Source organism: Gavia stellata, chromosome 8, assembly GCF_030936135.1.
Source record: "Gavia stellata isolate bGavSte3 chromosome 8, bGavSte3.hap2, whole genome shotgun sequence".
Lineage (NCBI taxonomy): Eukaryota > Metazoa > Chordata > Aves > Gaviiformes > Gaviidae > Gavia > Gavia stellata.
In genome coordinates, this window is record NC_082601.1 from 19,672,575 (window position 1) to 19,697,097 (window position 24,523).

The 24,523-nt window shown below is 34.8% G+C and overlaps 1 protein-coding gene across 1 annotated transcript in view; it reads left to right on the forward strand.

The window, feature by feature from the left end:
- PSMD14 (proteasome 26S subunit, non-ATPase 14) overlaps nucleotides 1–24,523 on the forward strand; it is a 49,091-nt gene that overhangs the window by 22,692 nt on the left and 1,876 nt on the right. Inside the window, exons 4-11 of the mRNA XM_059820438.1 lie at nucleotides 637–708; nucleotides 1,025–1,144; nucleotides 2,244–2,314; nucleotides 3,276–3,426; nucleotides 15,833–15,940; nucleotides 19,293–19,367; nucleotides 22,302–22,427; nucleotides 23,712–23,774. Coding sequence (XP_059676421.1) covers nucleotides 637–708; nucleotides 1,025–1,144; nucleotides 2,244–2,314; nucleotides 3,276–3,426; nucleotides 15,833–15,940; nucleotides 19,293–19,367; nucleotides 22,302–22,427; nucleotides 23,712–23,774 — 786 coding nt within the window. The remainder of the gene's footprint in view (nucleotides 1–636; nucleotides 709–1,024; nucleotides 1,145–2,243; nucleotides 2,315–3,275; nucleotides 3,427–15,832; nucleotides 15,941–19,292; nucleotides 19,368–22,301; nucleotides 22,428–23,711; nucleotides 23,775–24,523) is intronic.

Consider the following 24,523-nt stretch of genomic DNA (forward strand, 5'->3'; position numbering starts at 1 on the left):
TTTTCCACCTAGGGATCGGAGGTCCGTTTTTTCTCTCACTGTACCGGTGTATCTGCAAAGTACTCCCATAGCCTTTATCTGCAGGTCCTCCTTAGCTGAAAGCTGATGAAGCAAAGGGAAATTGCTGTTTGTGTTGGTGCCAGTTAATCATGCTAGCCCAGCAGCATTTACATTCACACCACTGTAAGAAACACATAGTTAATTGGAGAACTGGCTGTATTTTACAGCTGACGAAGGTTAGCATTGCAGCAAGGCTGACTAATGGAAACTTATCTGACTCGTAGCCTGTGTATCTTGTAACAGGTTTGTACCCAGTGCGATACTTGCTAGTTTTTTATTTGACTGATTCTGATAAGATTGCTCTTTAGACTGGTGGTGTTTTGGGGTGGGGGGAGAGGGGATGATGTCTAGGTGACCTGTATTACAAAACAGGTTAGTGAAGGAAGATGCTGTAAAGAAGTGTTTGGGGTTTGGGTGGGCTTTTTATTGGTTTTGTTTGTAAGAACTGCATCTAACTTACAAAGTCACAATTATATGTGCATTTTTCTGGAAGCTTTGTAATATGGAAAACAAAAAGTGTTTAGAAACTGCAGAAAAAAAATGGTGGAGAAAAATAATTATTTATTCTTTTCATAGGGGCCACCAACAGATGCTCCTGCAGTCGATACAGCGGAACAGGTTTATATCTCTTCCCTTGCACTGCTGAAAGTAAGTGTTCTGTGTGTAGTGCATCTGTGTATAGTGCTGGAGATAGAGCACCTGGCACCTATCCAGAGTTTATGGACTTGTGCTCTTTAGGTGCTGGTCAGACTAATTTTAAAAATAAATTAATACTCAGAGTAAGAAACTTATTTTAATTACTTCTCCTTTGTTGGCTTCATTTTTACTGTTTTATAGTTCCTCACAATTCCCAAAAGTGCTACAAGTTGCAAATTATCTATAGATGAAAAAGGCTGAAAGAAGTATCCTGAGTCAAACTTGAACCTCCTGTTAAATGTACAGTGTCGTTTGGTCTTAATTCCAGATGTTGAAGCATGGTCGTGCTGGTGTCCCTATGGAAGTTATGGGTCTGATGCTTGGGGAATTTGTTGATGATTACACTGTGAGAGTGATTGATGTTTTTGCAATGCCACAGTCAGGAACGGTGAGTTCTTTGCAGCTAGACCTTGATAATTTTGTTTGCTTGTTTCTTTTTTCCTTATGGTAAATATTTTTAAAAGCTTTTCCTGGTTCATCTCATTTATGCAATCTTAAGGTATAATCTGCTAGGTATGTCTAATGTCTAATGGATTTAAGGGTTTCAGTAAAAAAAAAAATCAGTTAAACCTGATTTTTTGTATTTTTTTAGTGAAGACTAGTACATAAGTTTTGTGTATCAATATATGGAGATGTTATGTCTTTACATATAAATATATTGGTATAGCATCACTTTTTGATTTATAAATTGATAACTTTAAGAACTCGTATACCATGAGCCAGGGGAAGGATTCAAAATGTAAAAGGTTTGATTAGAAGTGTATCATGCCCTTAATTGTGATGGTGCTTTAGATATAGTTCAAACTTGCTCTCTTTGACAGATCTTACAGCGGCGTATCTCTTAAATGATATTTTTATGATGTGAAAAAAAATATGTATTTTAATTTTGAGTGAGAATATTAATGTTATGAAGAGATATTTTAAAGAGATGATGAGCTAATGGGTATAATTGGAATTTATGGTGCTTTTTTGTGTAACGTGAATTAAATATTGTTTTTTAAAAGAAGCACAGATCCCTTTGTAACTGAGAGCTGCACATCAATGAAATTTTCAAATTCTTTTGTTTATTCTATGCATGTGCATCGTATAAGTAGAATCTGCCAAAAGACAGTATGTGGTATTTATCTTGAAGAAAACGTGTAGAGCTGAACTAGTGAGAAACAACAGTCCAGAGTTTGCAGAACAAAAAGAGGAGGAAAAGATGAATTCCTATGTCTGTTTAATCATTTTTGCTCATAGTAGAGATGACTTAAATAGCAATTCAAAATCTTCTTTCAGCATTTTAAAAGTCACATTGAAATACCTTTCTAAAAATTGTATTTTACATTTAAGGGTGTTCTATCAAACAGTTCTAAAGTAGTTGGGTTGCCCTTTTAAACAGATGCTTATGAATGGTGTTTAAATTTTTGTTTGTGGAAAGTAACAAGTTAAAAGATAATATTGCTTTATGTACAACTACTGTGATTTTTGCCTGTCTTTTACATCAGGGTGTCAGTGTGGAGGCCGTTGATCCTGTATTTCAAGCAAAAATGTTGGATATGCTGAAACAGACAGGAAGGTAAGTCATCCTAAAGAGGGCTGACAGTAACAACTACTCCCTGCATGTTGCTTAGAAGAAACAGCTGGCTTTCCGCAAAACTAGTGACCTAGGGGCTATTAATAATGTTTAAAAAGAAATAATTGGCCCAGAAATCAGGTGAGTAGCATAGCATGTAATTCAGTCCACCTCATGCATTTCAGTTGTCAAGAGATTGTCACTCATGTTAAACCTACAGCTTTGATTGTTGCACAGGAAGATGAGTGCTGCTCAGTTTAGCATAGGCAGCTACTAGACAGTACCTGCTTAAAAGATGGATTTTTAAATTTAATATTAAAAAAATCAGAGTTGTAGCTTATTTATGAACAATTTTAATTAAAAGAAAGGGAAAATAATTTTGTAAAAGATCCTAGTATTTAAACAAATTTTTATTTCACTCCTGCCTCTCAACAGTTGTCGTCTGCTTGCTCAAATTCTTTTACTGTGGGAAAAACTTCAAAATTAATGTTAGCAAAAAGCTCAGCAGCTGAACAGAACAGTGCAAATTGCTTTTTGACTGAGTTCCTAGTTCTACTGCTGGTTTAATTGATATTTAATCCTTTCCCACCGTTGGTTCCTGTTGTCGATGTCTGAAATGGACTTTCTGCCGTGAAAATTCAACGCTTGATGCCAAGGAGTTAAAGAGTAGATATTTACTCAAGTGCTGAAAGGGTAAAAACTAGTTCAGGGAAGGTGTGGTAGCAGGGTGAAAAACTGAAAGCATTATCTACCACTGCTCATGTGCATCCCTTAATGATAGCCCTCTTTTGTCGCATTTATTCATGTCCATGTTTTCACCATACTATGGTGAGTAATTTAAATATTTCTAATGGTGTTTTTTTCACAGCTTATCCTAATTTATGCCCTGATACATTACTACTTCTTCTTCTTCTTGTGTTACATGTTTTTATTTTTAAGAATCTCTGTGTCCTCTTTGTTTCAGACCTGAGATGGTAGTTGGTTGGTATCATAGTCACCCTGGCTTTGGCTGTTGGTTGTCTGGTGTAGATATCAATACTCAGCAGAGCTTTGAAGCCTTATCAGAAAGAGCTGTTGCCGTGGTGGTGGATCCCATTCAGAGTGTAAAAGGAAAGGTATAGTAGGCTTGCCTTTTTTTTTTTTTAAGGTACTTCGGTGACACTTAATATAGAAGCACTGTAAAGATGTGCAAGTTCTTGAATTTTTTGAAGGCCCATTCTGCATTAAAAAATAAAAATAAAAAAAAAATTCTCATTGCAAATGAAAAGATAACTTGAATTTATTTTGCCTCTTACATCAGTAGTCCTTAAACAGGCTGGAAGTCTTTGATATTGTCAGTACACATAACCAATCATAATCCTCCCTTAATATTTTGCTATTCAGATGTCACTCAACGTGTTTGCAACTAATAATCCAAGTATACATCGTTTCAGATATTACATTTTAGCCACAAAATCTAAGATCAGTTACTAACAGATTGGAATAGGTTCGGCCCCTTAATGTGGGTACAAACTAAGAAAGCATTGATTTATAGGCGTTTCATATGATGGCTTTTACTATCATTTCTATTCCAAATATTTTGGGCAATAAAACTTTACAGAAGACTTGGTATCAAGCATTTGAGTTTTTGAGAAGTGTGCAGATAAATGATTAAGTATGTTAAATGATTATGAAAAGAGATTAACTTGCAAAGCATATTGGGTTATAGCTGTCCTTTGTTGAAATCTCTTTTGTTCTTGTTTAGTTCTCTTTTTATTTCTTTCTAGCCCCATATGCCATTTTCCTATTTCCTGCCTCATGACAGCAGGGAGCAGCTCTATTATCACCTTCACAGAGCTGTCTGCAAATGTGAGAGGCAATTCGATTTTGCTCAACCACAGGGAGAGTGGATTAGAAAAACTACAGAACGTACAGAAATTGGCTAGGTGGTTTACTGCTTTAAAATACTGCTGAGGTGTTTTGTTTGAGCATGCACTCCCATTGTATTGTAGAATAATTATTGAAATGCGTCATGGTATATATGGATGATATTAATGTAAATTTATAAATATTTAAAAAGCATTCATCTTCTGTAAAGCTGTAGTATCATATTTCCTGTGAGACAGATAATATTAAAGCTACCAAACAATTTCACTAAGGGTTCCCTTAATTTTGTAACAGAATATTCTGAAGCTACAGTTGCATTTTCTGTTGGGTTTTTTATTCTTGTTTTTTATAGCAAATTTGTTTATGTTACAAGTAATTGAAAAATTAATAGCTTCTGGTTGTTTGGCAGTTATTAGACATCAGAATCAATTTTGCTCCCTTTAAATTGCATAAAGAGTAGAAGAAAATTTAAGTAGTTTTTGTGGAAAAAAAGACCCTATGCAGCAGAATATTTAATTTCTCCAGACTTACTTTTTCTAGAACTTTTTCCTTTTGCTTTTTCTTATTTTCCCACTCCAATATAAATGTTGAAATATAATTATTTTTATTTTGTCAAAATATAATTTTTGGGACTACACTAGTAATTAATTTAGACCTCATCAGCTATGAAATCTGTTAAGGAGAAAAGCCTCCCAGTAAGTGACACTACTGTTATACTACACTTGCTCACTAAGTGCTTTTTTTACTAATTTTTTTGCTATTGTTGTTTGACACAGATGTCATCTTTGAGGGTCTTGGTTCTCTTCAAGAAAATAATCTTTGGCATATTTATTTTGAATGTGAATAAATTTTTGTCCATCTAAACATTTCTGGAATTTTTTTCTATCTAAACATTTCTCAATTACAGCTCTTCTTATGGCGTTGCTGCCAGTACTTGAGATCACTGGAAGTCTTGTAATGTTTGTTTTTCATACATCTCTAGCTGCTACAGTCAGATTAAATTACATTCTCATGTTTCACATAAAGTTTACATCTGTCATGTTTCTGGCAAGTGCATTCTTAAAAGCTTAGAAATAGAAAGATTCCCCCAAATCTGAATACCAGTTCTAATGAATTTCTTGATTTTGGGGGTGAGAGTGGGCCATGGAATGTGTATGACTTATGATCCTGGTTGGCAAGATCACTTATAAAAATGTATTTTGATTTTTAGATGAACTGAGAGAAGAACAGATATATTAGAGCTCAAGGGGATCTGTTAGGTCAGGTTTGACTGCTTCATGTGCATGGCTGCCTTAGTATGGTGTCCAGTGCCTCTTTGTATGTTAGACAACTCCAGCTAAGCCTGTTTCAGGGAAGTACCTGCTTTTTCTCAGCACCAGCAAAACAACTGCTTGCAGAGGTAATGTTGCTGGTGTACTAGCCACTATACTGGTGAGCTTTTGCTCATGTATGTAGCTATGTGAGTCCAAGATCATTATTCATTATACCTTTTACTAGCATAACTGTCTGGCAAAAAATTATAGTGAACATGTGGCATAGAAGATTTTAATATGGTGTGTTTTGACTGAGATTCAGTGTATTTAAAAACAAAGTCCAAAATAACACATTAGCTAATTTTAAACCTGCCTCAGGGCAGGTCCATGCCCATATAAATTGCTGTGGCCTATAGTCAGTGAAGCAGTCGTGGTTGTGCTAGTGAAGAATAACCGGGGCAGAGGTTATTTTCATGTGTCAGGAAGTTGAAATGAATTCTGATGACGAGCTTCAGGTTCACCTTGACTAGCTGAAGCATTAAAAAGCAGTTTCCCCTGTCACTGGTAGAAAGCAAAAACTTGTTAACTACTTTCTTAGCTGTCCGCGTCTGGATACACGTGTTCCAAACACCTAGTAGGACAGGGGTGTATGATTGCAATTTAAAGACAAGAGTAGATATAATTCTCATCAGTTAAAAAAAAAAAAAGAAAAAGTCATTTTATGTCATCTTAAAGCCAATGAGCTAAAATAAAAAGTCATAAAATCCTTATATAAAAATAAAACCCTCATATAGATCTGTGGATTCAATGCCAACTGCTTTAATGACCATTTTAGGACTGGGATATAAATATAGCAGGATACATGAAGGAAAAGTAATTCTGAATACTGATCTTATTACTTTACATTCATATTCTTGCACACGCAGTATGCTTTTTCATGACTGTGTACCATATATTGCAATTTTTAGGCTAATAATGTTCTAGCTGTCTATAAAATAAACTCACAACAGATCAGTGAGTTTTAACTGAAGGTCAGTGTTATCAGAAGCCAGAGAGAAAAAGCTTTATGTTTTGGCTTTTTTTATTGATTTTTGTGAATGAAGTCAAAGTAAACATGCTGAAATATGGTCAGTGGGGCAACCTGCCTGGCTGTTGCTTCATCTTGTACTTACTAATAAACCTTTCTTTTACCCCCTCCAGTTTTCCAGTCTGTGCAATGGAAGTTGTAATACATATTTAGAATATTCCACAGAAGCAGTAATTTCATTAAAGATCTGGAATAAAGATAAATATTGACATTTCATATTTATTTCCAACATACATTTTGAAATGTCTGTACAGAGAACTATATACCTTTGCCAAATGTTAAAAATAATTTTTTTTTGGACCTTAAGAGGTGAGGAACAGCTGCTAAGTTAAGGAAAATATAACTACACTAAACACACTGTAACATAGTATCTTTAACTCCACAAGCATTAATTTACTGTTGCACTCATATGTTAAATTAAGAAAAAAAAGTGGTGTTTTCTTTTTTGAACTGTTTTAAACTTTAAACTTTAAATCTTTACTATAAAAAAGTCACCATTTAAAATGGTTTGTTTTTCTGAGGCAGTTCACTAGTTTCCCTTGATTAATAATTGCTGGCATAGGGATCGGTAAAATATCCAAAATTGTCAGAAGTCCATTTCGTACATCTGAGAACTTTGTTGGTGCTTGTGGTGTTTAGTAGGATATGTAGCAAAATCTCTTACTCATACAGCAAAAGTTTATGTCTTGCACCGTAATTTTCCCTAGCAAGGCACTGTCAAAAGTATTTGTAGGAAGATCTGTTGGCTTATGGCAAAAGTATTTTTTTAAATTGTTTGCTGAGGAAGACTTGTCTTTGCGATAACTTTTTATAAATTCTACTTTGCATGTTAATCACCTCCTGACAGATAAAAACAAATACGCTATGCATCTTAATCTTGTGCTTAAACCATATCCCACCACTTTCATAAAAGTGGTTTTTGCTATGGTGTTTTATCCTTATCTTAATCTCATTCAGAGCGTACAAGAAAAAAAAAACCACGTACATTTGGGTAGCCAGGTAAATCAAAATAATTCCAGTTGTAAATGATCTCAGGAGATCATCTAGTCCAACTTTGTGCGGAGCACAGTGTCAGCATTGAGTTCAGACCAGCTCACTTAAGGTTTTGTCCACTTGAGTCTTGAGATGCAACAGCCTCATGGGAATACCTGTTCCAATACTTTATTAATCTTGCAGGTTTTTTTCCCTTGTGTATAGTCAGTAGCTTTCCATTTCAGTTTATTACTACTGTCTCCTGCCACATACATCATTGAAGAACCTTGTTCTGTAGTCTGAGTAACCCTGTCTGGAATGGGAAGGTTTGATACTTCAAGGAGTAGCCAGAATGTGGGCTACAGTCTAAAACCTGCTTGTTTAAGCAGTTTCTTTTCAGTGGAAGTCGTAAATTGCTTTCTTTTGTTCAATTTATGAGATCTTTAGAATTTTATTTGAAAAGGAGTAACAAATGTGATGAACTTTAAAAATGAGTAAAAGAACAAATGATAAAGTGTGAAAAAAAAATAATTCTTATCATGCTCCTAGAAGTCCCAAAGAGGGACAGTTATACTGTATGTTTAAAAAAAAGAAGTATTATTTGTCCTAAAATAGCTATTATCTAGAGAGAGAGAGAGAGAGAAAGATGCTGGGTTTATCCTCTTTGTACAGCTGAACAGCTGAGGAGAAGAGAGCTTAGCTGAGTTGCTGCTGGAGGTTCATAGCAAAGTTGTGTCTGTCCAAAGCCAAGGTCATCTTGAGCAAGGTGAAGGTCTCAAAGTCCTTTTCAGCTGTTAACAAAGAAAAATAATATCTTAAAATACTCAAATTTCTATTTAGAATGATAAAGCATTCTACACCTATCATAAAGGTGTGGTGGCTGAAATACTATACTTTGAAATTTTGTAGTATTCCAACATGTTTTTAATTCTTACTGTGCTAATGAGATTTTGTCCATTTTTCAAAATGGACAAAATTTATGTAGGCATAGGATAAAATGCCACCGTGAAACCAATAGATCACATGAAAAACAAAGCTCTGTTCAACCATTTGCTGGATGACATGTTCTGGTGACCTCTTCCATAAAACACTTCTCTTCCTCTTAAATCTAGGTGACAACCTGTGTATAATTAGTTATGTGTGAGCGATATGGTTTTGTTAATACCCGATTACAGTTTTTAACTCTTCAGAGTAATAGATTGCTCATTTTGTTGAGTGCTGACCATAAGAATAGTGATTTGCAAATAGTTTTGATCTCTTCTGCTACTGTTGCGTTCCAGTTTAGATTAAATTTTCTATATGCTACACTATCTCAGCTTGGTGACATATGTGGGGAAAGGCAGCTGAACTCCCTTTCTGAGACAGTTTTTGTGTTGCAAATCCTCCCAATTTATCAAGACAAATATGTATGTGAGTGGTTTTATAACTTGATAGTCTAAAAGGGTGAAACCAAAAGCAGACAGAGATTTAACTATTACTCTTCTGAATGTTGGAATTACCGTCTAGCCTCAAGAATTTTCTTCAGCTGAATGTAAGTCTTGCACTAGTTTTCTGAAAGACTGCATATTTTCAGTCCTCCACTCTTTTATCAGAGTGCTGCTATTTTTCCTTTGAACCTGTCCTTTTCTCTTGTTTGAATTAACCACAGGATTGGAGGAGATGGTGACTGTTTTTTAAGAAGGCAGAAAAAAGCAATTCTTAAAATGAGATGTGTGGAGATACTAGTGTAATGCCTGAAACTTGAAATTTAAAATAGCCCATTAAAAAATAAGTTTGTGAGAACTTTAAGTATATTGGAGCCACCTACCAAGACTTTCTTCCTATATTCAACTCCCCCTCCCCACTTCATGCATTTGTTTTAATAACCTTTACCTTAATAAATCTCCCCTAGACACAAGTGAATTCAATGGTCATTAGGGTACAGCTTGAAAGTATCAATTAAAAACAACTAAAGAAAACAGTAAATTGACTATATTGTCACTACTGCTTTGGAGGCATGTCTGTTTATTGTGAATTATTATGCAGATAATATTTTACAAGAAAGTATATTTTAAAATGCGATACCTACAATTTTATGTCAGAATCTTTTATACCTGGAACAACTTTCATTATTAGAACTGGACTTGCTAACACTTTTCTATTGTAAAGGGAAAAACTCTAAAATAGAGAAGATAACGTCACAGTGTGTAATTTTGGTTGAAATTTCAAGGGTACGTTTCTGTACATTTTGTATGACATCTAGTACAGTACTCTTACAATACTGTGGTATTTCTTAATGTTGACTGAACAGAGCATTTGGTGCAGTAACCTGCATATCGGAGACGGAAACATCCTAATTTGATCTAGTCAAGAACCGAGTTTCGATAGGAGCCTGATGTAGAGAATAAGAAAGTAGATATGTTTATACTGGGTTTGATTACTCTTGATTCAATAAGGATTGTTCCTCTTGTTCCTAAAGAATCGCATTTGTAAGAGATGAATTGCATCTGCCCTACAGTGTAGGCCACTCGGTATTTTCAGTTCAGGATGTGCTTTTCTAAACCTAGGTGTAAACTACAAAGTATTGAACTGTTTTATTACTGCCAGTATACTGCTGTTTTGTTACTGTTTTGTTTGAAAACCAGCATGTTTTTATAGTAGTTGCACCTATTTGGAATAACATATTTTGTGTATTTTACTCCTTTATTTTTTTAATGGGATGACAAAACTGTTAGTATAAATGCTGGTGTTCTAAAATTTGTTTTGCAATGTCCTTTGGACTTGCTGTGATTTAATTAAGCGATGTGTGTTTACCTACTAAACCATTTACGTAGGTTACTTGAGTTCACGTCCTTCCTTAAAACAAAAAAAGTTCCAAGAAGACTTTTTGTTGAAAAGTATTAAATGTTTAATTTCCTTTTGCCATGCTGGATGTAGAATAGTCCATTTGTCTTCATTAAGGCATATAGCTTTAAAACTTGTGGCTTTGCTACTTGGGAGTTATGGATGCATGCCCTCGCTTGTCAAGATAAATGTATTATACTGTAGTTCTCTCCCCTCCCAGTATGGATATTCAAGTTGTACTGTGGATTTGACCACAAGTAAGCAATTCTCTAAGGATGGAGAAGGAAAATGCACATACTCCTAGGAATATATTTTCCAGAGCTAAAATTGACATTTTATAAATAATTTCCATGTTGCAAACTTCAAACTCACAATCACAGCAATTCAGTGATATGCATTTGGCATGAGTCAGTTTCAGTTCTTAGTGCTTTTCATTGGAAATGGCATAAAAAGTAAGATTTCTCTGAATTTTTCATGTTGTGGGCTTACAGGGGACAGAAGATGTTCTTCACTTGTAGCTGTCTAACAGTGCATGGCAGCATAAATAACGAAATGGTCATAAACCCGAGCTGCACTTCTCAGGTCACATGTTCCATTTCATTTTTAAAGAATCTAGAAACAAACTAAGCAGTTGATAACAGGTCAGTTGCAGGTGATAAAAGATATTTTAGATGCCACATTACTACTTTTTCCACACCTGGCATAACCACATTATATCCTTTGCAGAGTTGTCTGTGCACTAGTATGTTTGTTCATAAACATATGGCATAAACAATACATCGCTATTTGAATTCCAAGGACACAATACATTTTTAAAGATAGTAACCGTATGTCATAGATTCTTCACTGGAAAAAATATTGGTGTTAGAACCTTTTTTTAATTTAAACAAAAAAGGCTGACTTATTTCTAACTGAAGTTTACCATTAAAATACAGTGGGTCTTGCAAAACAGGACTGTTTCTTTCAATATTGTTTGTAAATTTGATATTGAAGGGATTTTAATAGCAGCAAGCATGTAAAGTACTCTTGAAATTATCTTAATTTTTTTTTTTTTAAATACCCCACAAAGTTATGAAGACTGTTTTAGAAAAAGTGGTAATACATATATGGCATTCACACTCTCAGAAGAAGCTAAAGTAAGTCTGGCTACTAAGCATCCTAAATTTTAATCAAGCCATTATTTTTAATAACTATGTGCAGTCTATAAAAGGCCAGATTTTATCTAGTTAGCAATTGAGGAGTCCAGTGCTTGTCTTAAATTGTGAATAACTATGAATCATAGTAATTACAGCTATCCTCAAATTTATTAAGTCCACCGAAGATAATTGTAAATTTTGTTTCTGAAAATAAGCTATGTGGGCTCTGCTGTGGGTTGTTGACCTTGGGGAAATGCTTAAAAAATGTGGTATAGTTATTGTTTTTTAGATTATTATGCTTTTTGAAGATAAGACAGATGTACAAAAAGATGCAGTTTTTATTTTGTATTGGCAGCTTCCAAATATTTAGTATCTATTTCCAAGAGCTGCAATTAGTAAAGCATCCATGGTACTGAAATCCACACATCCCACAAGCTAATTATATTTGCAAGGTCAGATTGAATACATATTTTCAGAAAAATAAAGGGTTATATAAATGTGTCTTCTACTTGGCTGTTATATCACAGTTTGTTGATCTGGAGTATAATGTGTACAATTCACAAATTTGTCTGATAACAGAAAGTGGTGTGTGATTGTGTTTATTTTACTAACCAGTATATTCACAGCAATCACTTCCAAATATCTCTCCAGTAAAGATGTGTTAATTACAAAACAGACAAGGTCTTCTATTATATTAAAGCTACTAACAAGAAGACAGCAGGAATCACACATGTAAATAGCATCATCAACCCCTATTTTAGTCCTCTGTTTTGATCTGTGAGTTGCGCATAGACCAAAGGTGCTATTAAAGACTCAGTATATGAAATAGGCAGCATTATATGAACAAAATTTATTCAACAAGAAAACAGACCTTTAACATGAATTTAACAAGCCTGAGAAATTATAAACTCTCATATGCTGCAGATTCATGCAGTGATAATAAACAAAAAAGGAAAGTAAAGAGGTTTCCTTAAGCTAGCCAAACTGCTAATGGTTTTGTTATAAGCTGTCTGCTGTTGAAATGACCTCTGAAAAGTCTGAAGACACTTGTACTAGGAAAAATTAAATGGTCAGAGTGGTGAAAGAGTTGCACTGTGGAAGTGCATTTAAAAAAATTCTATCTTCATATTTCTGGAAAATATCACAATGGCATAGACTTTTGTTTAACTTTTTTATGCCTTTACAGAAAGGGAATTTAGCATGCATCTTGGAAACTGTAGTTTTCACTAAAACAGTGCACGCTGCGTTAGGTAATTTAAGTACAATGAAGGCTTAAAATTTTGGGATGAGAAATACTGACTTCTTACAACAAAAATCTAAGTAACTGAGTGGGGTTTTGTGCTGCTTTTAATTAATCCTTAGAGGTTCTTTGTTCCAAATACTGTGTCTAAAGTTTCCATCATAGAATACGGGGTGACCATGTTGCTGTCATCTGATTGCATCATGCTGTACTTCAAAATACACAAACGTAGAGAGGAGACTTCAGCTTGTACTCACCTCCAAGTGCTCACCGGGACTTTTTTCTTGAGTCTTACTGTGGCATAATTAACACCTACTTCACCCAACGCTTATTAGTACACTGGACATTAATGAGTCTATTTATTTTGATATAATCCTCTAAAGAGGGACTGATTTGTGATCACTGTGAAAAAAGCAATTACATTTCATAGGAATGAATGTGTAGGATTTATTGTTGTATTTGTGTTTTTATTGCGTATGAGGTCTAAATTTAGCCTCCAGGTTGTTGAGCATGTTAGTTTCTTTAAGATGGTTGCTATAGTGATGGCAGCAAATTCCTTTAATCTTAGTGTAGTTAAAGTATTTAGTTACCATTGGTTGTCACAGTGCAACTGAGATGAGAAATACCGTTCACACGCATACTTTTTGTACCCCTCTGAGATTGCAGAACTTGCAATTTTATATTTTTTAAAGCTTAATATTTGTGATTTGTGATTTTAATATTTCATACCACTTTCTGATAGATTGATATTTGTTCTACTCAGGAAATACTTGCATTTCATTCCTTCAGTAGGACAGATAGAGTGGACAGTCCTTTCCCACGCAGGTAGTACCTGAAGCATAATGAAAATTGTTTTTCGTCAGAATTAAGATGCTAGAGTAATATTCAGTATCACTCAAATATTTTAGCAGCTAGTTCTCATTTTAATGTGAAACTTATCCAAACGTAACATGGAGAACACCAACTGAAATGTTGAATTTATTATCAAAACCAAGTTTAAACAGTTTTTTATTTGGGGGTTTCTTTTTATTTTACATGACCCAAGCCCCAAAACAAATCCATGCTGTACAATGCCTTTCATTCTTGGATAAGCTCAACATTGTCTAGTGAAGTTCTCAGTTAAACTCAAATCTAGAAGCGTGGCCATTAGTAAGTTATAAAGCAGCTCCTTGTGATTATAGTATATTGCCAAGTTCATGTTTCTTGCTCCTCAGGGTAAATTTTTACTTGCTTGGGGTTTTTTCCCCTCTTATCTAGCTAGTCTCTGGAGAACCTGTGGTGTGTAAATTTTGTTTGCTTTGCTTGACTTTTTAATTTATCCTGCCTGTTTGTTATGGGTGGGCATTTCCAGGTGTTCATAAATTAGAGCATCTGGTTAAAGTGGAACACAGAGAGAGAGATATACACAAAAGCTTGTCACAAGTGTTTTGAGAGAAAAATCTGATAGTGATAAAAGAGGGAAAAAATACAATTATTTTCTATGTTAGTACAAAGAATGTACAGATATATAGAAACTGTTTCAAATCTTTTTGAGAATTAAGTTTTTAATGTAATTCCTTTTTTGTAGCATTAGTATCAGATGGCATGCTTCTGCTGCATATTAAATCTGAATTGTGTTTTGTTTTTATTATTGTTCAGAAAACATTGTCACTGTTAAGTCATGTTAATTGGGTCACAACCTAACATTTTTAATAAAGATCTTTTTTGTACGTTTTCTGCGTGCAGTTTTAAGACATGACATATGCAGATGGATTTGGTCAGTCAGCTGAGAGTCCAGGCAATAGCCCTTAGTGGCACTAAGTCACTCAACACGGCTGAAATAGTTGGGTCTCAAAAGTAAATACAACAGGTGATAAGTTATTAGGCTTTTTCTGTTTACACTTTGATAATTTTTTTTGTTATAAATACTTGCCAATTAATTTTATTTCCACATGAATGACCTCCATATTTATATTGTACTCCTAATAAATTGCATATGTATTTAGTTACTAATATTTGTGTAAATGGAGAGGAAAGTGCTAGAACAAGGTGGGAGACTTGATGGCGCTTTCTCTGCAGACTTTCAGTGACAGTGGTTGTTTTCTTGTTTGTTCAACATAAAAGACTTTGTTCAGATCTAATTCCTCCAAATATCAAACCAGCCATATAAATGCATCTGTTGTTGTCCAACCCATAGTATGGAGAGGAAGAAAATGGTACTATTTCTGTGGATGTACCAGGCTGTACGTGCACTGGTCCAGTTAAAAGACTGGGGCCTAAACAAGGAATCTTGTCTTGCAATTAGGAATCTGTAGTGGCAAGTACTCAGGAAGAGTGGGTTTCAGTGTATTGTTGGTATGTTCTCAGCTCTGTTTCACCTCACATAGGTATTGGATAGGGGGGTGGGTTTTATTGTATGGGGCCATGAAATCCTATTTCCAAAGACTTTTCATAGATAAATTCAGCACAGGACAGAATAAAAATCAGTGATGGTTTTACTTCATTTGCAGTGAAATAGCGCTGAATACTACCTACCATGTACCTTTAAATCATAAATGACCTTGGTTTTCTTTTACTCTATTTTTTACTCCTGAGCATGACACTGACAAGGACTTTTTAATCCATCAGACAGTTTATAGACCCTTTCGTAGTCACAAGAAGCAAAAAGCATCTGACTAGAAGGGAATACATGGGGCAAGTTCCTTGCTGGCTATAATTTTGTTGTCATTTCAAGTATTGTGGTAGTATAATTGATGTGACAGGGCTGGGCTTTAGACTTGGTCCCTTAGCTTGTGCTCACTTTCAGTTTTAGTCTCTCTCTGTCATTCATTTTGATTGGATAAGATTTAAGTGGCAAACATATGCATACCTTTGAAGCTTAGAGTAAGCGTACATAAAAATTCAATGTTATATGATGATATGATGTATATAAAACTTACAGCCCCATGGAAAAAGGTAATAATTGGTGTCACCTGACAATACAAGGTAGTGTAGTGTGCTGATAGCATAGCCAGCAGGAGGCTCTTTTTTATTAATATTATAATTAAATGATTTTCTGGATAAAGGCCAAAACCAGATGAGAGTTGATTGTGCCTTGTTCACTGTTGCTTGGCACTATTAGTTGCATTTTCTAAAAAGAATTGACTTGACATCTTGTTTTTACAGGTTGTTATTGATGCCTTCAGATTGATCAATGCTAATATGATGGTCTTGGGACATGAACCAAGACAAACAACTTCAAATCTGGGTCACTTAAACAAGCCATCTATCCAGGTAAACCCAGTGTTGATAGTCCTGTAAATTGCAAGGTTTATTCAGCAATTTTGGGGAAAGGTACCTAAAAACAGCAAGCTACAAATTGTTTATTGTTCTCTCTGTAGCATTTTTCTGCATGCATTTATAGTTGATGTGATTCATCAATGGAGTTATATATGTGAAGGGTTTAAAATTGAGCCCTAAATTAGCTACCTAAGTGTGAATGCATGGATAAGTATATACTGCAAAGGTTAAAGTACAGATTTATGGAAATGCAAACTTTTAAAAGTGACAATTGATGTCATACCGTGTGATGCAAGATAGATACAGTTTTCAGTACTGCAATTTAAAAACTGCTGCTTATTAACATCTCAGCTTTCCTAAAGATGAATTATTCTGAAGCAAATTATGGAATAAGTTCCTTCATTAATAATCTTGTCTTTCAACTGTATGCTTATGTAGGTTCTTGATTAATATGTAATCTAGATGTAACCTGGTACTGTGTCTTAAATAATTAATCTCTGATTTTTATATAATGCAGTAATTTGCTGAAAAAATGGTGGAGTAGGAAATTCAATGGATAAATAGGATGTTTGATTGGCTTCAACTGTAATGTTTCTTTTGAGAATGTTGTCTTATTTCTTTGCAAGCATTTGTGAAACTTAAATATTCAAAGTTTGATTTCTGAAGTTGACTTTCACTATTAAGACAAAAACGTTGGTCTTCAACAAAGCAAACCTTTATTTTGAGAAATAGCTTCTGTCCTGAAACAAGTATCCTCTGGAGTGATTAATGCTTTTATCTGTGTCATTCTTCTGCCTCAATGTTTTTTCCTTTTTTTTCTCTCCAGAAAACTTTTTTCCCTTACTGTGCTTTCTAAAAGGCATGTGTCCTTGCAACCATGAAGCCTAATTCCTGCTCTTTTGATCCATTACTTGAACAAGAAAAGTAGTATTTGCTAGATAAACATCCAAGAAAAAGACCATACGCTAGTCATAGTAGAACTGATATAAGGGCTAAACTTCTGCTGTAAGACAGCTGTCCTTTGGGAGTAACTAGATCACCATACCCCTATCTTTCAAAAGATCAGTTGTTTTTTATTACTAATGCATTGAAACCCTTTACTATTTACAAAAATGCTAGCCAAAACAATCAGACAATTAAAGAGCGTCTGTTTCAGGAGGTTGTGTTTTACTTTTGATTTTTGAATCAGTAAAAGCTGTGAACTATAATGAGTATGAAATAAGCAGCTAATACTCTTGATTGGATATAGGCATGCCCATGCTTGCATGTTTCAAAGCTTTTCTAACTGGGCTTTTCTGGACCATGTGTAATGACTTCCCTTGTAAACCCCTGTAGTATTGTTCAACTTCATTATTTTAAGATCACTGTCACTACAGCATGACATATCTTGGCCATGGGAGTTTTGGGTTTCTGTTGTTAGAGTGGGTATTTTTTGTTCGTGTTGGTTTTTTGCAAGTTGGTGGTGAGCTGTTGCAAATGTCACTGTTAAGCTAAAAATCGTAACTTGAAATTATATTCTGTTCTTAAATTCAAGGGTTCTTGCAGTATTGTTTTGCTTTAATGTCATGAATAAAATTCTGACCCAGTTGAGGTCAGCAGCAAACTTAATATTGATTTCAGCTGGGCTAGAAGCAGGGATTTTAAGACATTCCTTAAAAATTTCAGGAATAATAACAGTATGTGGCTTGACTTAATTCCTTTTTTTGTGTTTTTTTTCTTGTGTTCCCTTATCAACAGCTTTTTTACTTGCTCTTTCTAATTTGTAAGGCCTGTGGAATTATGGTTTCCTTTTGAAACAAAACCCACAAAGAACAAGCTTTGGTTTGCTTTGAAGTGTTTTATGGGTTTTAATTGAACTTGTTGCGGTGGCTAAACTACAACTACTGTTCAGGTTTGAAGTGGAACAGTTGTTTACCTTTTACATTTGTCCACTCTTTTATAAAAAGTGATTTTGGAAGGGGAGAGAAAAGAGACAGGATAACAGGGGAAGGCAAAGATATTTGTCAAATTTTAGGAGCTTTAGAAAACTCTCTAAATATCTACAACTGAGTTTAAATGCAGACCCCCAAACCTTATATGCAATCATTTTGAGTGGATCAAGAAAATGGCAGTGGAAACTACTTATTGCTAATGACTTCAACTATAAATTATTTTATTGGTGATAAAATCTGTATTTTACAATTTTAATTGTAATAAGTGGCACGAGTGATAGTAATCTGTAACTGCTGGTTGTTGTAAGTGTAACCATTCAAGTAGTTTTGTGTCTTTGTATATGTGTTTGCAAAAGAAATTTCTTTAAAATAAATGTATGAGAACATTTTCAGCTTTCATACGGATAATTTTGGAATGCTGAAATATTAAGTTGCATAAGATGCAAATACACCTTCATTCTGTATAGCTCTAAAGAATATATTTAAACATAAATAGGTGGAATGATTGAAACATAAGAAATATTTACCACTAATTCTGCATATTTTAGGTATGATTTATCATACCTCATTTCTAAATGTATACTTCATATGCAAAATTTTATTTGAAAAATAGACAATTTTAGTTGTGATGAGGATTTATTATAAAATTTTCTTACCACCACCACCCCCAAAATATTAATCCAACTTGCCCTTAAGTCATAAATGTAAAAAAAACTTTGTAATGCACATGAGCAAAATAGAAGATACATGCATATAGGTGTCATTTGACCTAATCTCGGTCGATCAGATTGTGCAGGGTGAAGGACAAATTTGCAAAGGGCATAATTATAATGAGGGGCTTTTTTTTTATTTAAAGTGAAAAAAAATTAGCTTTAATATCCAAGGTTAATTTGATTGCACATAGTCTAACCAATACCTGACGTGTTTATTCACTGCTTCAGCTACTCTCTCTTTGTATTGTACCTTAGAGGATGAACTTGAGAATGTTGGCAATGGTTGTAACTAAATAGATAGCCAACATTCTTTTGTTTGTAACAGAAAGAGCCTTATATTTTAATAGAAGTGGTAACCAAATTTACTGAGAGAGGAAAGACTTGAGAGAAATACACTTGTGCCTATGTGTAGGTCAAATGTTTGCAGGCAGTTTCCACTTTTTCCTATGATAGTTGTTACTGTGTGAAAAAATCTGTGGTTTAGAAATAAAGTATAACTGTCAGTTAACAAACACTGAAAGAGAAATAGGAACAGGTATATTTACTTGATACCTACTTGTAGTCTATGTATTTGTTTCGTTGTGTTTTTTCTTTTAAGTGATATTTGAAGATGGCTATACTTAAATGAACTTTTCCCTTCTAATATTTCTTCATTTCAATAGTGCATAATTTTTTATGCAAACTTTTCCCTGAATTTTACAGGCACTAATTCATGGACTAAACAGACATTACTATTCCATCACCATCAACTACAGAAAGAATGAACTAGAACAGAAGGTAATTGTTTTAGCTTTTATTCAGAGGACAAAGAACACTATACAAACTAATTAAGATTTGTGGCAATATTCTGATTTCAACTGCTGATACTTTCAGTAGTTGTTTTAACTCTCCTGGAGTAGATGGCTTTTCTTCCAGAAGGCGCTCTAGATGTGTAGGCACAATGTCATCAACCTTCCAAAACCACATTCTAATATTCATATAAATAGTTTGACAACATTTTTGTCCACATGTTTTATGGAAAGTCCTCATGCTGTTCTCTGCACTTAACAGGTTTGTGCAAAGTTTCAAGTTTTCAGTGATGAAGCAGAAAGACATACTAGCTGCCTTAGGTTTTCACAGGCTGGAATTCCTGAAGCTAGAAGACCATATTTTCCAAAATGGAATTGTATAACCAAGGAATCTCAGGTTTTTATTTCCTATAATCACTTTGACAGAAGGTGCTTCCAGTTGGTATGAATGGAGCTCCCCAAGACATCACTGAATATCAGGAAGTAGTGATGTCCTACATTTACAAAAAAAATATTGTTCAGTTACTGACAACAAATACTGTCAGTTACTTTTGTATCAAACTTCCTCAGTCACAAGTAAAATCTAGCTTGACAGTCTCCAATCAGGAAAGCAAACTGTTGTGGTTTAACCCCAGCTGGCAGCTAAGCACCACACAGCTGCTCGCTCACTCCCCCATGGCAGAATGGGGGAGAGAATTGGAGGGGTAAAGGTGAGAAAACTTGTGGATTGAGATAAAGAGAGTTTGATAGGTAAAGCGAAAGCTGCGTGCACAAGGGAAGCAAAACAAGGAATTCATTCACCACTTCCCATCGGCGGGCAGGTGTTCGGTCATCTCCAGTAAAGCAGGGCTCCATCATGTGTAACAGTTACTTGGGAAAACAAATGCCATAACTCTGAACATTCCCCGCTTCCTTCTTCCCCCAACTATATATGCTGAGCATGACGTCATATGGTATGGAATATCCCTTTGGTCAGCTGGGTCCAGCTGTCCCAGCTGTGTCCCTTTCCAGCTTCCTGTGCACCCCCAGCCTACTCGCTGGTGCGGTGGTGTGAGGAGAAAAGGCCTTGACTCGTGTAAGCACTGCTCAGCAATAACTAAAACATCCCTGTGTTATCAACACTGTTTTCAGCAAAAATCCAAAACACAGCTCTGTACTACCTACTATGAAGAAAATTAACTCTATCCCAGCCAAAACCAGCACACAAATGGAAAAAAACCCACAACTTACCTACAGAAGTTAATTCTTGAAAAGCTGGATTCTGTCCTCAGTTATGCCTGTCTACGTTCATGGCCTTATTAGGGTTATAAGTTGATCTCAGAGTTGGAGGTTATGATGAAATGGTCAGAATAGTTTTCTCACTTAATTTTGACTTTTAGAGAGCTAGAAGTAATAAAAACCCCAATTCTGAATAGTGAAAGAATATGCATGCAAATCAGGGGGTTGAAAATAATTTGTGAAATGCATCCTTTTTAGGATGTCCTTTAGACTTTCAAGACCACTGTTACTGAAAAGAATAACTGATTCAACAAAACCAGCTCTCTTGGGAAATGTCTGTGAAGCTTCCGGAGGTTATTGTTTCTGTTCAAATACAACAGTGTGGCCAATCCAATCTTTTCTGAAGTTCCAAGTGTGTGTTTTCTTTAATGGCTTTGCATATGTAAGTTACTAACTTTGCAAGTAGGAGAATAATCTTGACCAAGTTAGGGAAACTTTAATCTGTGAGGCAGCAACTATCTCCACACATCTTTCATACGACAGGTTCGTACATATGTCAAACCCCCCTCATGGTGGTGGTGGTCTGTTATCTCCATCTGTAGCAAGAAGAGTACATGCTTCATGTATTAGATGAGAAGCCCATCACACCAAACCATAATTGTAAAATCCAGATAGCCTAGCTAAACTGTCCATATGCAGTTCGCCTGCAACTCCTTCTGTCAGTAACTAAGATCTTGCTAATACAAATTATGACACAAACTTTCAACTCCGTTCATATGTTCCAAAGCCAGGTTTCTTTGGAAGCTGTACATAGGATGAAATGGGCACTTTTATTCAGGTGGTAGCAATTACAGGACTTACAGGTTCTCAAAGATGCCTGTAGTAAATGTTTGCAAATTGAAGGCAAGCTGAAACTGTTTGCTGAAAGGGTCTTGCCTACAGTCCTCAAGCGTGCAGAAGATCCACAAAAATATGCTTTCTTTATTCATGAAAATCAGGAAATTGCCTTTGTTAGCTATTCCTTCACTCTTTCAAGAATGACATCAGAGTGTCAAGTAAAGCTTTTCAGATATTTCTGATAGTCCCCATGTTTATCACCATCAAAACTCTGCATTGCTTTATCATATTGTTTTTCGGGCTGTTTACTTTGTAGGAGGACAAACACGCCCAAGTCATCCTTTGGTTGCTTTTAAAGTTCACTTCATCACAACTGTGGCAGCTGCTTGCATACAGTTCAGAATAATCACTGAAGCCTAAATAACTACTTCATACATTTAATCCAAGCATTAAAATATTTTTCAACTTCATCAGAGGCCAGAAGCTTCAACCATTCTTTATTTGGCAGCTAAAATACTCACCTTTCTGTTAGCACTCCTACAATGCAATTGTGCATTCTCAACCTACAGCAAAAATAAAAATGACAAAAGAAAAACTTAAGTATTCCTGTCAAAGCAAATGTCACCCTGGTTTCCATGCCACATTTTCATATCTAGGGTTCAAGAAGTTTGATCTTTAAAAACTTACGCAAAATCCAGCATCTGCTGTAGCGGAATGGTTGATTATTGTATTTCCTATATTTAAACATTAAGATCAATAATTTTTTATTACATTCTTACTATTAGAAATTGGTTTTCTGTCAAAGAGATGTTTATAGTATTATGAATGTATGTTACAATGAATGCTCTAAAGAGGTTTTGTTTTGCAGATGTTGCTAAATTTGCATAAGAAGAGTTGGATGGAAGGTTTGACACTTCAGGACTACAGTGAACATTGCAAACTCAATGAAACAGTAGTGAAGGAGATGTTAGAATTAGCTAAGAATTATAACAAGGTATTCATATCCCATAATGATAGTGTAACTGTAGCTGAGTACATGAAGTGAAGAAATTTATTGCTTAATTTCAGAAGTAAGAAGTTGATCATCACAAGCTTTATTCAGAATGACTTGTAAAGGACTAGACTGTAAGAAGAAAACAATTGTTGCAGGAACTCTTTTGGACCTTGGTTATTTGATTTGTATAATCTGTTTTCAGCCAAGAGTTTCTTGGGATTTGGTTAAATTAGACACAAGTGTGGCTTTAAGGGCCTTGTGGAGATTGTGTTTCTTATTAAGCAACTATATATCATTTCTATGTGAAGTTGCCTATTGGCTCTTCAGGCTTTGACACCCCACTTTTTGCCCTAAGCTAGCAAAGCGTTTAATTGCATGTTTTGCTTTGCAATGTGTGTAATCACATCAATTTTGTGTTTTTACTTAGTGAAGAGAATATAAGATTCCCGTAGATCACAATAAGCAGTTGATTGTATTCTTCATTCCATCAGTCAAGGATTACTTGACCAGTATAGCAGAATAAAAGTTATTTATCTATATCATTCCAATAGATAGATAGTAAGTATTTAGAACGCATTCTAGAGTCCAATTCAATGTTCTTTTTAGATAAAGAAATTATTGGTGTTGTAAGAAAGAGGAATCAGTTATTTGTACTGTTTTAATACTGCCACTTACACTTAGAAATATTTTTTATAAATACTAGATCTCAATAAGCACTCTGAGTAGTAAGCACATCAGTCGTTCTTGACAAGTGCTATTTTAACTTCTTAGAAGTCCTTAAAAACAATATTACATTCACTAGTTAAGTTAGTGGATTTAGTTTATAAACATACTGTGTTTGAAGGCAAGAGAACATTATAAAAATGTATTTAAAATAAGTGATATTAAACAGTATAAAAATTTATTGAGATCAAAACTCTAGTAGTTGAAAGAATGTAGGTAACATTATTTTTTGTTCTGCTTTACTAGTTAAACTATCTTGAACTATATTTAACTATTGATACCACTCATTTAAGATTTCTTGCTTAAAAACAGTTTTGTGAATATCTGACGATAAAACCATTCATAAGTATTTGCCTTGATCTTTTGCACTAACACTTAGTAATTAAAACCACGTCTGCTGAAAAGCAGAAGTACCTTTCCTTTTGACTTCCTGAAATGTGTTGCCGTTTGATTTTTTTCTTTTTTTTTTTGAGAAAGAGAATTATATTTTGAGAATCTTGTGGCTTGGGGAAAAAGTAAATGAAATCTGAAACACTGACCTTTTCTGTGTTTCTTTCACAGGCTGTTGAAGAAGAAGATAAGATGACACCTGAACAGCTGGCAATAAAAAATGTTGGCAAGCAGGTGAGGTGTGATGAATTAGAGTGAGGTGGAATGATATGCTTCGTTCATTCTAAATATTAATTTTTTTACATGTGCATAGGTGATTTTAATTCTATGTGCAAGATATTCTCAATGCTCCAAATAATGAATTTCTTTTTGTTGAAGATCATTGTGTAAGGAACAAAGCTTTTGGTTATAGGTAATCGGCAGAATATCTCCAAGTCGTGTTCTACATGCATTTGTATTACATGCTGAGGAGCAGTGTTGAGATTTGGTAGTTTTTCTTTTTTTAACTTCTTTCCGCGAAGAGTCGTAAAGATACCCAAGTCTCTGTCAGAGAGGCCAAAACTGTGGAGACTTTTAAAAAATAGTAATAGTTGAAAAAAGGTGGGAATGTTGTTTATGCATTATCATAACTAAAGAGCCAGTTCACCCCTATCCTCAGTTCATGAACACACTGTTAGTGCTTAGCTCCAATACACATGTATGCAAGTAAGCTCTGTTGCTTTGTATTGCTGTTGAAGGAAAACAGTTTAGGACTACAGCTGAAACTGAAAACACCCACTCAATTCATTCTGTCCCTTTGCAATGTCAGGATATAATGTCTTTATAGAAGACTCAACAGAAAACTATTTCTACATTTTGATTTCAGCATAAAGGTTGAGGAAATGTGCTTTGGTGTGAGGGAAAGGAGACCAAAACAAGTTTTAAGCGGTTGTGTTCAAATTCAAGAAGGGCAATGGAAACAAGAAATAGCTTTAAAAATATCC